The following is a 15,409-nucleotide window of genomic DNA, read 5'->3' as shown; positions in this document are numbered from 1 at the left end:
CTCATTTAATATTTAAATATTGCAACCTAATGCCTGAGCAGTACTGGGGAGAAAAAAAATAGAAGGAACAGTTTGTAGGCAGGTACGACCTATTTCAGAATGCCAGTGCTGGGTCCAGGGTGCTAGGAAGCACACTGAAATGCAGGTGCTGCCTCCCGCGTACAGTAAGGAAGTTAGCGTTTAAGAAAAGCAAAGCAGAAAGCCCAGAAATTATTCTAAGGAAAAAAGAAATATGGCCGGCGCCGCAGCTCACTAGGCTAATCCTCCACCTTGCAGCGCTGGTACACCGGGTTCTAGTCCCAGTCGGGGCGCCAGATTCTGTCCCGGTTGCCCATCTTCCAGGCCAGCTCTCTGCTGTGGCCAGGGAGTGCAGTGGAGGATGGCCCAAGTCCTTGGGCCCTGCACCCCATGGGAGACCAGGAGAAGCAGCTGGCTCCTGCCATCGGATCAGCACGGTGCGCCGGCCGCAGCACACCAGCTGCGGCAGCCATTGGAAGGTGAACCAACGGCAAAGGAAGACCTTTCTCTGTCTCTCTCTCTCACTGTCCACTCTACCTGTAAAAAAAAAAAGAAGAAGAAGAAGAAGAAGAAGAAGAAGAAGAAGAAGAAGAAGAAGAAGAAGAAGAAGAAGAAGAAGAAGAAGAAGAAGAAGAAGAAATAAACCCTCAGAGTTACAAGAGTAAATGCTAGAATGGGGTAGTGCTGTGGCACGGCAGGTTAAGCCACCACCTGCGGCACCAGCTCATGTCCCGGCTGCCCCACTTCACATCCAACTGAGCTCCCTGCTAGTGCACCTGGGAAAGCAATGGAAGATGGTCCAAGTGCTCGGGCCCCTGCACCCACATTGGAGACCCGGATGAAGCTCCTGACTTCAGCCTGGCTCAGCCCAGGCCATTGCAGTCACTTGGGAAGTGAATGAGCAAAAGATTCTCTCTCTCTCTCTCTCTTTCTCTCTCTCTCTCTCTCTCTCTCTCTCTCTCTCTGTAACTGACTTTCAAACAAATAAGTGCATCTTAAAAAAAAAAAACTAGAACAGATGTTATTTTAATCTGTTTTTTCTAAATTGCAAACCCAAGTGGGTTTTCACCCACCTGACCTCCGTACTGCCTGAATGGCAGCCCTGCCCCCTAACCGCAGGGAAATCAACAGCTCCCCCCAAGTCTCAGGGTTAACATTTCAATATTACACTGCCAAGCAGGTAAAATTCCAACTGTGCAGATGGAAGGATGGACACCAAAACATTAACGGCAACTGTCGGGGCAGGAAGGGGCTTCCAGGAGACACCCCCCTACTGTGCAAAATTCTCTTCCACCTGCATCCACTTTGCAATCAGAAAAAACGTGCCAGGGCTCCTTCTAGTGTGTCTGTTTTGTTCCTTGCCAACCGCACTCAGGCTTGCAGGAAGAGCTGGTTCCAAAGGCATGCAACATCCCAAAGGCATGCAACAGCTGGGGACCGGGTCAGGAACCCCACACTCATTCCGGGTCTCCCACGTGGGCGGCAAGAACCCAAGAACTTGGGCCATGGACCTGCTGCCTCCCAGGCTGTTCATTGGCAGGAATGCTGGAATTAGGAGCGGAGCCGGGAATGGAACTCAGGACTTCTGATACAGGATGCGGGTATTCCAAGTAGTATCTTAACCTGGGCGCCAAACCCCGCCCCCCCTTCACTTAGACAATGAGGAGGGTGTGTAAGTAGCAGCCCAACCACAGCTCCAGGGTAGGCGCTCCGTTCAGCCCGGCCTGCATCGCCACCCTGTGGTCTCTGGCGGTACTGCACCTTCCCGGGTGGTGACGGAAGAGGGGCAAGGCGCGCTGGCCCTGACCCCTGGCAGTCTCTCGAAGCTTAGGGACCTTCTTGGAATAACGACCCCTCCAAATATATGATAAAGTACATACGCCTAAAACAAAACTAACTAGTGAAATGGTCGTGAAAACATTTGTAGTTGTGTGATAGTAACAAACACGCATCTTTGTTGATGCTTTGAAAAACCCACACTCGGGCGGGTCTGGTAACTGACGCTTCTGCAAGCACTGAGGCGCATGCGTGCTATTTCACGCCGCCCGAACACCTTGATGTGCGGTGTTTGTGGGTTCTCTCCTGATGAAGCTACGCTGCACTCCTGAGAGAAGGGACAGCCGAGTGCCCACCACACATTCTCGAAGGTCAATGTGCCATTTTCCCCACCCACGTCCATGGGCTCGCTGAACTCTCCTCACAGAGCCTTTGGGGTGCACGGGCCACAGGTTAAAGCCCCTGGAAGGAGCTGGCATTGGGAGGCTTGGCTCCCCGGGCTCTGCTGGGGGAGTGGCCAGGCGTGCAGGGGTGACCGCAGGCCCCTCCCCTCCCTTCCTGTCTGGGTCTCGGCTCTGGAGGAAGGTTCATCCCGAGAGCCCAGAGAGGAGCGCCCGGTCTCAGCGCTGCTCCCACGGTGTCCAGCGCGCGCCATGCAGCTCCTGGTCCTGCTGTGGGGCTGCCTGGTGCTCCCAGGTGAGATGGGGAGGGGCTCGTGGGAGGGCTGTGGGGCCCCTGCCTAGGCTCACCCTCTGGGTCAGCAGAAAGGGGACCCCGTGTCCCTGATGAGCCGGTGGCTGTGACCTCGCCCCCGCATCCTCAGCCCCCAGAGGGGGAACCGCTCCTGCAGTTTCTGGAAGCGAGGGGCAGGGTTTGTCCCGGACCCGTGTGGCAGGAAGCGTCTCCCTCCAGCCCTCCACTTCCCTGCTCTGCATCAAGCCTAGAGCAGACCGGACAGCCCTGGCGGCGGCCCAGTTAAGCTCAGCAGAGCTGTGGCCTCTGGGCTGTGCCACTCCCAGCACTGCCGAGAGACAAAAGGGGAAAACTCAGGTCCAGCAAGGTCCCCAAGGTCACACGGCCACCAAGCGGCAGTGCTGGGAGTCCAACTCGCAGCCGTCAGAAGGCAGAGTTCCCTGGTCCCCTCATTCAGCCAGGTGTGGCAAGCCAGCACCAGCCCCGCCCCCGGCCCCCTGGAGGGCGGCCACAGATCAGCCTGCCTCCCTCCCGCGGAAATGGCAACTTCTGGTCTTGATCTTGGGGTTGAGTCTGGACCCTTCCAAGCCCGGCCTGCGCTGTGGTTCCAGGTCTTGGAGCCCTGCAGGGCCCGAAGGAGATCAGCGGGTTTGAGGGCGACACGGTGTCGCTGCAGTGCACCTACGACGAGGAGCAGCAAGAACTCCCCAAGTACTGGTGCCGAGAGGCCGGCTTTCTGCTATCTCGCTGCTCCAACACCGTGTACGCGGCACAGGACGGCCAGGAGACGACCGTGGGCAGGGTGTCCGTCCGCGACAGCCCCCAGGAGCGCGTGCTCACCGTGACCTTGAGAAACCTCACCCTGCAGGACGCGGGGATGTACTGGTGCGGGGCCAAGAGGCTGGGCTTCCACAAGACCTTCTCGGTCAAGCTGCTCGTCTTCAAAGGTACCGGGGCCTGGCGCGCCAGGGAAGCCGGGAGGCGCTGGCGGCCAGGGACGGGGCGCGCCGGAAAGCTACGCAGGCCGGGGGCGGGGGGCTGAGCGCCGTCTTCCACCACCCACGCGGCAGAGCAGCCGGGAGGGTGCCCACGTCTGCCCAAACCTCTGCTCAGTGCCTTTCCTCTCTGCCCACGTGGGCGGGAGGGAGGTGAAGAAGACCCCTCCTGGGGCGGCGCCAGCCATTGCTGCAGCCCAGCCCTGGCCCCAGCACCGTCTCAACACAGCCACGCTGGCCTCACTCTGGCCCTCAAGCGGCCGGTGCCCACCTCCTGCCCGCCAGATCTTACAGCCCAGGTGCTGGTGTTGGGAGTGCCGGGAACCAGCCGCTGGGTAGGGTGCCTGAGGGGGCACACCACGTGGCCACGGCAGGGGTTGGAGCACTCTGTGGGTACCTGGAACGCCGCCAGGACTCGCTGAGTTACAGAGAAAGGGCCCAGTGAGGACCCAGGGCGCCGGGCAGCTCCAGGCTGTGGCCAGTGAGTGTGAGTTGGGTCTTTGAATCCCCCTTTCACAGATGGGGACTGAGGCTCCCAGAGATGAACTGGTTTGCCCAAGGTCTCAAGGCAGGAAGTGATGCAGCCAGGAGTCAATGCGGGTGTTGCTGGCTTTGGCGTCCATCGTTTGTTGTTTTTTTTTTTTTTTTTTTTTTTTCTTCCTTCCTTTTCCCTAGGGCCAAGGGGCAGGGGGTGGCTGTAAAGATTTATGTATTCACTTATTGAAAAAGCGGAAGCCAGTGCCGCGGCTCACTAGGCTAATCCTCCGCCTGTTGCGCTGGCACACCAGGTTCTAGTCCTGGTCGGGGCGCCGGATTCTGTCCCGGTTGCTCCTCTTCCAGGCCAGCTCTCTGCTGTGGCCCGGGAGTGCAGTGAAGGATGGCTCAAGTCCTTGGGCCCTGCACGCGCATGGGAGACCAGGAGAAGCACCTGGCTCCTGGCTTCGGATCAGCGCGGTGTGCTGGCCACAGCGGCCATTGGCGGGTGAACCAATGGAAAAGGAAGACCTTTCTCTGTCTCTCTCTCTCTCTCTCTCTCTCTCTCACTGTCCACTCTGCCTGTCAAAAATAATAATAATAATAATAATAACACGGAGCAACGCCAAGAGAGAAGGAGAGAGAGACAGAGGGATCGTCTGTCTGCCAATTCTCCTCCCAAATGGCCCCAATGGCCAGAGCTGGGCCAGGCCAAAGCCAGGAGCCAGGAGCTTCTTCCCAGTCTCCCACACGGGTGCAGGGGCCCAAGGACTTGGGCCATCTTCTACTACTTTTCCAGGCCACAGCAGAGAGCTGGATCAGAAGTGGAGCAGCTGGGACTCAAACCGGCGCCCAAATGGGATGCCGGCACTGCAGGCAGCAACTTTACCCGCTACACCACAGCGCCAGCCCCATCATTTCCTCTATGACCAATGCCCAGAGGCCCCAGGCCTGAACTATGAAAAGATGAAGAAGTAGAAATATGGGAAGGAAAAGACACAGACTCTTTACTTGCAGAAGAAGTCCAAGGACAGAGTGTTGGAACAGAAGACGGCCACGCCGGGGGCATCTGGGCGGCACACAGTCAGAAGGGCCGTGGGGGCTCCAATGCTCTGCCCCTTCAAGTGCCTGCCCCGGCTGAGCTCAGAGGGTGAGGGTGGGTGTTTTGCCTCTGGGCTGCCCGGCCCAGCGGGCACAAGAGCAACCACAACGTAACCGAGCAGAGCAGTCCCCACCTCGCTGGGGAGAGTCCACTCCCAGACGTCCTGTGTGGGGCCAAGCTCTCTGGGTGCTGCTTTTTCCTACATGAACACACCTAGGATGGCTTCATTTAGAAGTCCCACTGGGGCCGGCGCTGGGGCGGAGTAGGCTGTCTCTGTCCACAGCGCCGGCAACCCAGTTCGAGTCCCGGCTGCTCCTCTTCTGATCCAGCTCTCCGCTTACGGCCTGGGAAAGCAGTAGATGTCCCAAATGGCCCCCTGCACCGGAGTGGGAGACCCGGAGGAAGCTCCTGGCTCCTGGCTCCAGATCTGCTCAACTCTGGCTGTTGTAGCCATCTGGGAAGTGAACCAGTGGATGGAAGACCTACCTCTCTGTCTCTCCCTGTCTTTGCCTATAACTCTACTTCTCAAATAAATAAAATCTTTTTTAAAAAAGAGAAGGTAGAAAATCTTCCCACTTAAAAAAAGAAAAAGAAAAAGAAAGAAAGAAATCGCCCAGGGTGTGGCTTAACCCAGGTGGTGCAGTGGGTTAAGCCTCCGCTGTGACATGGCATCCCACATCAGGGTGCCCATCGGAGTCCCGGCTGCTTCACTTCTGATCCAGCTCCCTACTGGTGCACCAGGTGCTTGGGCCCCTGCACCCAGGTGGGCTGGAGTTCCTGGCTCCAGGCTTCATCCAGGACCAGCCCTAGCTGTTGCAGCCACCGGGGAGTGAACAGGTTTTTTTTTTGTTGTTGTTGTTGTTGTTGTTGTTGTTTTGAGTGTCAATTGTTTAGTTCTGGAATTCTCCATGTAATACTTTCAGACCATTAACTGAATCCGTGGAAAGCAGAACTGTGGGCCGGGGGCTTCCGTGTTGCTCAGCCGGAGGCGCGCACAGCGTTCAGTGGGGGCACGAAGGGAAAGGACGTCCCCCTCCCAGGAGGGACATCAGGGAGAAATGGACTCTGAGCCCGTGTGGAAGGACAGGAAGTGTGTGGGCAGAGGGGACAGGACAGGCACACACACAGAGGAGCAGCAGGGGTGGGGAGGGGGCGGGAGGGGACAAAGGGCAGCTGGGTGCAGCTCCAGCACCACTTGAGAAGAGGCAAAGCTGACCCGGATGAAGTCCGAGTGTCAAAGGCCCTCAGCAGGGGCCGGCACTCTGGGGCAGCGGGTCAAGCCGCTGCCTGCAACGCCACCATCCCACATGGGCACCAGTTCAAGTCCATTTATCATCCAGCTCCTGCTAATGCAATTGTGAAAGATGGTCCGAATGCTTGAGCCCCTGCACCCGCGTGGGAGACCCGGATGAAGCTCCTGACTCCTGGCTTCGGCCTGGCTCAGTCCCAGCCATTGCAGTCATTTGGAGAATGAACCATCAGATGGAAGATCTCTCTGTCTCTCAGTAACTCTGCCTTTCAAATAAATAAAATAGATCTTTAAAGACAATGACATTGAATAGCGTGCTGTAAGTTTGGACTTCAGCCTGCAGGTTTCGGGGAGTCCAGAGTGATGGGATCCCATATAGGGTATTTTTTTTTTAGATTTATTTTATTTATTGGAAACTCAGAGTGACAGAGACAGGCAGAGACAGAGATTTTCCATGCACTGGTTCATTTCCCGAATGGCTGGGATGGTTGTGGCTAGGCCAGGCTGAAGTCAGGAACTTCATCCGGGTCTCTCACGTGGGTGCAGGTGCCCAGGCACTTGGGCCATCCTGAGCTGCTTTCCCAGGCACATTAGCAGGGAGCTGGGTGGAAGTGGAGCAGCCAGGACTTGAACCAGCACCCATATGGGATGTGGGCACTGCTAGGCGGCGGCTTTACCCGCTACACCACAACGCTGGTCCCCAATTATTTTTAAGACCAAACTGGCTTGGGTGTGAAGAGTGGCAGGGAGGAAGCTGGCTGGAGGCAGAGAGGCTGAAGGTCTGAGCCCAGCGGGAGGCAGAGGGCTGGGCCAGTGGTGATTCCTGATTGGGTGAGGTGAGAAGAGGGCAGGGCTCCGTGCCAAGGGCAGGGCGGGTGGAGGGCGGGAGCTGAGCTGCTCCCACGGCAGGACCCGCAGCTCAGACACAACTGGGGACCGGGCCTCGGCTGAAAGCAGCCTTTCCCTCTCCTCTAGGGCCCTGCTGTCCTCTCTCCCCCACTGCCTCCTCCCAGCCTCTGGTTACCTGGAGCCTGCAGCCCAAGGCAAAAGCTTGGCCAACCCAACCCCCAGATCCGAGTGAGTGGATGGTTTTCTGTCCCCCTCCATCTCCATAGGAAAAAACAAAAAAGCCTGTGGCCAGTGCCTGCTGGATGCCACCCGGGTGCCCCACACGCTGGGGGCTGGAGTGCTCAGCCGAAGAACGCAGGCTCGACGGGGTCAGGTGCCCACTCAAGGCCACACGGGGAACAGCAGAGCGAGGAAGCAGTCACAGCCTGGCCCCAAAGCTCATGCGCTCTCTACTCCGTCCAGGCTCTGGGGGGAGAGCCCTGGGCCTTGACCTCTGCCCTCTGCCCTCTGCCCACACCCTGCCCTGCTCTTGCAGGAGGTGAAGAGCTGACGGGCATGGGAGTGTTAAGGATGGGGGTAGGGGGCAGGGGATGGGGACGACTGGCCAGGACCATAGCGGGAGGGCAGGAAGGCAGACACTGGACTGGGTTGTGGAAGTGGGGGTGGAGCTGTGCCTGGGGGTGCAAAAAGAGGCCGGAGACTGCACCGGCGTGGGGCCTGCCCGATTCACGGCTGCTGGATTAAAACGGCCACAGCAGTGTCCGTGCAGAGGCTCCCAGCCGTCCTTTAGCTGCAGATGTCTGAAAAGCCGGAAGCCCAGGGCTCAGGGGACAGGGTCCGAGGTCTGGGGTGCTGGGGTCAGGTCGGGGAAGGTGCTGAGGCGTTGCTTTTAAACTTGTAGCTTCTGCTGGTCTCCACCCAACACTCACCACAGCCAAGCAGGGGAACACAGGGGCCAAAGCACCTCCGATGGCAGGGACCACCCCGTGCAGGCACACAGCAGCCGCCCCGTACCCAGGAACCTCTCCGCCCGCAGGGACCGCTGCTCCCGCCAGGGGCTCCTCCCCAACTGTGCAGCTGCACGCCCCTTCTGCAGAGGACGCCATGCCTGCCCCCAGCAGCGGCAGCTCCCAGCTCAGGTGAGCCCCAGGACACAGCCTCTTGGCCTGGTCCCAGCCTGTGGTCCAGAAGGCAGGTCCAAGCTCCTTTCCGCCCCCTGCAGGAGCCTGTGAGCAGTGCATGACCCGCGCTGCGGGAGCCTGGACACGCAGGCCTGCCCTGGGTGAGGGGCCCACCACCTCACCCCCTGCCCCAGCCTCCGGCTCAGCCCCTGGGGTCAGTAGCTTTCGCCTGTATACTTTGCACTGAGCCCTGTGTTGTGCATAAAAATAGGGAATCCGAGAAAAGTCATTTTCCTTACCCAACTGCAGTCCTAGCCCGAAGGCCGGCATCTCGGGGGTCCTGACTGCACTTGGCTCCTGCCATCCAGGTGACTGCTGGGGGGCCCCCACCCAGATGGAAGCGTCTCCTGGGCTTGGCCATGGGGACCGCCCTCACCAGACGGCCACTTAACCATGGGCTGACCAGACAGCCTGGCCCCTGGAGCCCGGTGATCTCTCGGGAGAGACAGGGGACCCACCCGGGGAGACTCACAGCAGGTTGTCGTCATTGGTGGCAGTAGTGGTGCCGGGGACACCAGCTGGATCCAGGCCACCGTGTCCCAGGGCGCACTCTGCCAGAATTGCTCAGTCTCTTCGGGCATCAGTTTCTCCCAGGGGAAAGCTGGGGCCACTCGCCCTCCAGCGACCCTGCTCCCGGAAGCCAGCGGCTCACACCCCCGCCGCGCCGGGTGGCATCAGGCACTGGGCTAAGAACGTTATGCGTTCTCACTATGGTGGGAAATGGATGTCCTGGGAGGTTAGGTCACTCGCCCCAGGCCACCCATGAAGAACGCAGTGGAGCCGGGATTTCCACCCAGGGTCTGAGCTCATAGAACAGTAGGGCTGGCCGGCACCACGGCTCACTTGGCTAATCCTCCACCTGTGGCGCTGGCACCCTGGGTTCTAGTCCCGGTCGGGGCACTGGATTCTGTCCTGGTCACTCCTCTTCCTGTCCAGCTCTCTGCTGTGTCCCGGGCAGCAGTGGAGGATGGCCCAAGTGCTTGGGCCCTGCACCCGCATGGGAGACCAGGAGGAAGCACCTGGCTCCTGGCTTCGGGTCAGCGTGATGCACCAGCTGCAGCATGCCAGCCACAGCGGCCATTGGAGGGTGAACCAACGGCAAAAGGAGGACCTTTCTCTCTGTGTCTCTCTCTCACTGTCCACTCTGCCTGTCAAAAAAAAAAAAGAAAAGAAAAGAAAAAAAGGAACAGGAGGGCAAGTGCAGGGACAGTAAGTGCTCCCCCAGTGGGGCTGGATTCCATGAGGGGCCGGGGTGGGGGTGGCTGTCTCAGCCCCTGCCCAGAACCCCAAACAGCACAGACTGGCTCCTCTGGTGACAAGCGCCGCCCCCGCCCCTGTCTTCCCCAGGGTGTCCATCCCGACGGTCCGCATGTTGGCCCCCTTCCTGGTGCTGCTGACCCTGCTGGTGGCCGCGGGCCTCATCACCGTGGGCAGCCACCTGCTGCCGTGGAGAAAGGAAGGTGAGCGAGGGTGGGGGAGGCTCACTGAGACCTGCAGCCCCTCCCCAGCCCACAACCCTGGAAAGACCGTGTAGGCTTCAGTGTGTCCTTCTGAGAGATGGGTATTGGGCCCGCCTACTTCTGAGGATTGACACGAAGCGCCAAAGGGAAGCGGGAGGATGCGGGGCTCCCAGCTTCCTCCCAGGTGTTCCCGTCGGCCCCACAACTCCACGCCCAGCATCCTCGTGTGGGGGCTGCAAGCCTGAGCACTTGAACTCCAATGGGGTGGACATCACAGCCCTGCACCTGCCCCAGGGTCGATCCCAGCTCCACCCCCTCTCGAGCTGTGTGACCTCGGGCGAGTCACCCAGTCGCTGCGAGCCTCGGTTTCCCCACACCAGATATCTGTTGAGCAGAAAGAGAATGCAAGACTGATAGGTAAAGGAGCAGACTTGAGTAGCCGCATGAAGAGAGCAGAGAAGTTCGTGTGACCAAAACATCACGGCGGCCGGGAGCCAGCAGGAAAATACGAGGGGCGCAGGGTCCATGTCTGTCTCAGTGCCCCCTGCAGTGTGAGCGGTGCCATTTCCCTGCCTGACAGCCACGTGTGCCCAGGGCTCCCCTGCTGGACCGGACGGTGTGGATTACAAGTCTCACCTGCAGCTCTGGGAATCCGAGCCACCATGTGCCAGGCACGTGGTTGCTTATCTCCTTGGCCCTGGAGGAAACTGAGGCAGCCTGCCCTCTGTTTGCACAGCGAGCAGGTGGTGGAGGCCGGACGATGGCTGCCAGGTCACCAGGGAGTGTGGCCGAGGAGGAATGCTGGGCCTGCTTCCCGACTCCTCCCCATGTGACCCCCAGGAAAGAATGTCGGCTTTGCCCTCATCCCCAGGCTGCCCAGAGAAGTCCCGGAGGGGGCACGCAGGGAGAACACAGTCCCCGTCCCAGCCTCAGAGCCACTGGGCACCTTGCAGCAGTGGCATCGCCCAGAGCCTTCAGAAATGCAGATTCTCAGGCCCCAGCCCCAACCTGTTCTCTCCGATTCTGCATTTGAAGGAAATGTCCAGGGCACCGTGTGGGCTTGGGAAGCAGTGGCCTCAGCTTGCAGACTCGTTGCCCCAGCCCCTCTCCTGCCCTCCCACGGCCGGTCATTCCCAAGGGGCTGGGCTGGAAGGGGCGGCCCGCCAGCTCCCACCCAGGAGCCCCTGCTCCCAGGTACAAGCAGGGGCCCACCTATTTTCCCCGGAGCAGCCGCAGGCCACTCCTGGCTTCAAGCTGCTCCCACTGGGTCTCTTTCAGCTCAGCCGGCCGCAGAGACAGAGAAGAGCAAGGGGACTCAGGTCTGCCTCTCGGCCTTGGTAAGGACCCAGCGCCAATCCCCAGAGCCTGCGGATCTGGGCTCCTGGGCCCTGCCTCTACGCCCTCCTGATTGGTCCTCTGTGCCTCGCCACCCACCTCCCAGCAGGCTGTGAGCCCGGCATCAGCCCTCCCCACCGCCGCCCCCGGGTGTGCGGCGGGCAGAGCGCCTGTCCTCACCCCTGGCTGCCCACCAGGTGCCAGGCAAGGTGGGCACAGGGAGCCCGGGGGTGCCTCTTACCCAGGCCTGGTTCCCTCTTCCCTCCCCCTCCGCAGAAGCAAAGCATCTGGGCCCCGGATGCAGGGGAGCTCATGGAAGCACCGTGGCAGACCAGACCGGGGGCTCGGGGAGCTGTCACAGGGGCACCCCCTCCCTGCCTGGTCCCAGCTGAACCCTCCAGGGTGAGGACCGGGAACTTGGACAGCGCACCAGACTCTGTCCTGTGCTTTCACCAGAGACTAAACGGAGGCCCAGAGAGGGAGAAGGTCTTGCCCAAGGCCACACAGCAGGCGGCGGCCAAGATGGAGAGCAGGACCCAGCCCTTCTGACCCCGGCCCTCTTCTCTCCAGAATGTTTTCTCTGGGATTTCCTTGGCTCTGACCCGGTGGCTGCCCAGGGACCCAGGCTGAGGGTGACACTCAGGGAATCAGGGAGCAGAAGGAGCAGGGGTCCCACCTTCCTGGAGAGGGGACCCTGCCCAGAGACTGCCTGCTCCGCAGCCCTCTGCAGCCCGTGGCAAGCAGAGACCACGGCCACCCCGGCCTGCACCCCTGGAGGGGTGGGGGCTACGGAACGGAGGGCCAGGAACCAGCCTGCCGACCTCACCCCGCACGCCCACCCAGTCTCCGTGCCCCCAGCTGTTGCCCCGGGCCACCCCCACTCTGAGTCCCTCGAACACGGGGCAGGAAAGGGGCCCTGCATCACCTTCTTTCCTGGCGCCAGTGAGGACAAAGGACCGATCCCCAGGGAGGGCCGGGCTGGGAGTGGGCTCTGCCTGGCCAAGGAAGCAGCTGCCGCTGTCTCAGGAAGGCAACAAGGCCAAGGGCGGCAGAGGGGAGTGAGGGAAATGTCACGGACACAGGGCATGGGACTGCCAGCGGCCACCGTGCCCAACCTGGGAAGAGGGGCTGGAGGCCGCAAGGACACCTGTGTGCCTGCCCCAGCCACGTCCCCCTGCGCTGCTGCCGGCCGCACCTGGTCCTGGCCTTGCAGACCTGGGAGGGGCCAGGATAGGGCGCAGGCCAGCGTCTGTTCTTTCCCTGTTTCCCCTCTGACTTCTCCGTGGTTTTGAATGGGGTCTGAAGGTGGAGCCGCTGGGCGTTGGGGTTTGCTTTGCTTGTGTTCATGTCTGGGGGTGCCTTCCTTGTCCTGCAAAAACACCCCAGGGGCAGTGAGAGTGCAGAGGAAGCCCTGGGGGTCACGCCGAGCTCCTCTGTCCTGGGGGCACTCAGCAAGTGACCGGCAGAATCGCCCCCATTTCACAGATGAAGAAGCAGAGGCTTCGAGAGGGTGCCTGCTGCCTGCCCCAGGGACCCAATCCGGGGCGTGCTGCTCGTGCGTGCTTTGGTCTCTGCCCCACCAGGGTCTTTCCTCAAACTCAGTTCCCTGGAGCGGGTGCCACCACGGCAGCCACAAGTGGCCTGTGGCAGCAGGGACTGAGTTCTGCCCAAATCTCAGAGCTACAAGTAAGAGATGCACTTCCTACGAGGTGGCTCAGACATCCACCCCTGTCCACACCGCAGCAGCCAGGCGTCCACACAAGTGGGGCCCGGCTGGAAGACAGCGGGTGCTGAGCCGCAGAAGTTCGAGAAGGCCCGGCTAGGCCGGCAGCGCGGCAGAGGGCCCTGGGCTGAGTCCCAGCCCAGCCGCTCCAGCCCGGAGATGTCGGTCCTAGCTGGGAGGGACTGAGATGGAGCCCCTGCAGGGGCTCAGAGTGGCCGGCGTGCTCTGGCTTCAGTGTCCGTCTGACCATAGAATTTGCTGCTCGAGGCTGGGGGCCTTGGATGGAGGGGCCTGACCTGAGACCCCTGGGGAGCAGCCAGGCCCACCGCCCCTCCCTGGGCTGCAGCCTGATGGACGAGGGGTTGCTCAGACTGTTGGTCTTCCCAGCATTTTCCCTCTTTTGTTTGTTGTTTCGTGGCTCTTTGAGGTGTCCCTCCGTCCCCGGGTCCATCACCAAGAGCTCGCGTGGCCCGCTTTAAAGCGAGAACAGATTCATCCTCCCAGAAGTGCTCGCTGCTGAGTGGCAGGACGCCACCGGGAGCATTGATTACAACCGCAGGGCAAAGCTTTTATTCCCATTTCGCAGCAGAGGAAAACTGAGCTTCTGCCTTGGAGCTGAGGGTCGCGCCCCTCCTCTCTGCCAAGCTCCCCTCCCAGGGCTCCCTGCTCCTCTCCCACCTCCACCTGGCAGCCAGGGACAGGTTGTTCTCACCCCAGTGTCTGTCCTGACCGTTCCCTGCAGCTGACAACGCAGGGAAGTGGGGGAGGGCTCGCTCCTCGTGCCTCGCATCCGCACCCTGGCCCTGGCAAGACTTCTTGAGTGGCTCTCAGGAACTGATGGCTTAAAGCGCTCTGGGCTGGCGGGATCTCCCCAACTGGGGGAGAGTTAGCGTGTGTGTGTGTGTGTGTGTGTGTATGTGTGTGTGAGAGAGAGAGAGCGCGAGCGAGAGCGGGATCTCCCGGGGAGGGAGAGGCAGGAGTCAAAGCCTTGGGGTGCTGGGGAGAAGCTGTGAGCTCTTCAGCCACTGCAGGTGGGCAGAGGTGGGGGACACAGCAGCTCCCCGGGGTCCTCTCGAGCCAGGCTCTGCTGTTCACCCCCACTGTTATCTCTGCAGGCTCCGGAGGAAGAGACAGCCCCTTCCCAGGCCCCCGAGGGGCACATGATCCCAGCACCCACCCTCCGGAAGTCTGAGGAGGAGCTGGCCCTCTCCAAGTTCATCTCGGGCTAGCTGCAGGACGCCCTCCTGGCCCGGCTGGCAGTGGTCAAGTGGCCGTGAAGTGAGCGGCTAGATGGGCACCGCCACCAGCTCGGAGGCCAGCTACCCGGACTCCAGGGCTCTGCCCACCCTCCCAGCTGTCCTCCTGCGATTGCAGCCCTGGAGCCACCATGGGGGGGCCCACAGCACCATGGGGAGACAGAGCCCTCCCTGCTATGTTCCGGGGCACACAGGCGGGGCTCAGCAAGTCTGTCGTTGCTCCAGGAAACCCTTAGGACCCAGCTCACTCCGCTCCAGAGCCCACTCCCTCCTCCCTCCCAGCAGACCAAAGTCTGCCAAACCCGCTGAGCCCAGCCCAGAGTCTGCCTAGCCCAGCCCAGAGTCTGCCTAGTGAGCCACGTGCATGCAGCTCTTCAGAAAGCTACTCACAAAGCTCACTCCTGGGCCCCGGAAAGACCCACCCAGACCATCTCCAGCACTGAGCCCAGGGCTCTCACGTGAACCTCCCCAGGTCCTCCCCAGGTCTCAAGCAGCTCCCCACAGGGACTGCTCTGCTCACAACCCTACCACCCAGATGCAGGTCCGTGGGGCCCACCCAGGCCCAGAGTCAGGTGCACACTGGAAGGCGTGGGCCCAGGGCCGCCAGAAGCAGCTGCCTGTCCATGCCGCCCACACCGGCCCTGCATTCCTGGCCCCTTCCTTGTCCAGAAAGCGCTGGGACTGGAACCCGCAGCAGCTGGAAGCTCACCTTGCGTCTGGCCCCCAGGGAGAGGAGGGGGGAACAGGGGAGTGAGAGCAGCAGAACTATTTTTTTAATTTTTGTTAAAAAGTGAAATGGTGACTGTGGCGGTGTCCTTGAGTATACAGAACTTAGAGAAATGAGGGAAAAAAAAAAAAGGAAGAAAAAATGACCTCCCATGTGCGCGCCAGCCCGGTCAGGACCTCTGCATTGCACTTTCTTCCTGTTTTTGTCCCTCCACAAACTCCCTGGCGTCTTTCTAAGGAGTGATTGTCATGTAGATACACTCTGTATCCTGCTTGTCCCCCTTAGTTCTTACACTGTAAGCATTTCTCCAAGCTTTGGCAAACGCTTTGTAAATAAAATGATTCCTCAGCTGTGCAATCGTCCGCCCCATCAGTGCGCCTCCGCTTATTTAACCGATTCTCTCTCACAAGGTCTTTCACTCTTGCTGTTGTTGCTTTGATAATACTAGTGTGGCGAATCTTTGCCCGGGCTTCATCTGTCTTTGGAGATGGCTTCGGATCGGCCCAGCTCCAGCTCACTCCATTTGGGGAGTGAACCAATGGATGGAAGACCTCTCTCTCTCTCTCTGCCT

General features: G+C 60.4%; 1 protein-coding gene across 4 annotated transcripts; it reads left to right on the top strand.

Annotated features, from left to right (window-relative positions):
* The first annotated feature begins 2,223 nt into the window (after window positions 1-2,223).
* On the top strand, window positions 2,224-15,195 carry CD300LG (CD300 molecule like family member g). 4 transcript variants are annotated; one of them, XM_008271561.4, is made up of 7 exons: window positions 2,340-2,490; window positions 3,099-3,434; window positions 7,283-7,384; window positions 8,193-8,295; window positions 9,685-9,797; window positions 11,076-11,134; window positions 13,971-15,195. In XM_008271561.4, exons 1-7 carry the CDS (start codon window positions 2,448-2,450, stop codon window positions 14,082-14,084), a joined length of 870 nt encoding a protein of 289 aa, XP_008269783.2. In that variant the 5' UTR covers window positions 2,340-2,447; the 3' UTR covers window positions 14,085-15,195. The 4 variants fall into 4 exon arrangements, with proteins under 4 accessions (XP_002719222.2, XP_008269783.2, XP_008269781.3 ...); XM_008271559.4 differs by having other exon boundaries at window positions 8,058-8,295; XM_002719176.5 differs by lacking the exon at window positions 7,283-7,384 and having other exon boundaries at window positions 2,224-2,490.
* Window positions 15,196-15,409: the final 214 nt, after the last annotated feature.

The sequence above is a fragment of the Oryctolagus cuniculus genome, chromosome 17 (assembly GCF_964237555.1).
Source record: "Oryctolagus cuniculus chromosome 17, mOryCun1.1, whole genome shotgun sequence".
NCBI classification, from domain to species: domain Eukaryota; kingdom Metazoa; phylum Chordata; class Mammalia; order Lagomorpha; family Leporidae; genus Oryctolagus; species Oryctolagus cuniculus.
The sequence above is the reverse complement of the archived record's forward strand: the minus strand, read 5'-3'. Positions and strand labels throughout refer to the sequence as shown.

Coding starts and splice junctions, on each gene's coding strand:
- CD300LG (XM_008271559.4), top strand. CDS start 2,448: ATGCAGCTCCTGGTCCTGCTGTGGGGCTGCCTGGTGCTCCCAG. Junction 3,435..7,282: donor CAAGCTGCTCGTCTTCAAAG/GTACCGGGGCCT, acceptor CCTCTCCTCTAG/GGCCCTGCTGTCCTCTCTCC. Junction 8,296..9,684: donor AGCGGCAGCTCCCAGCTCAG/GTGAGCCCCAGG, acceptor TGTCTTCCCCAG/GGTGTCCATCCCGACGGTCC.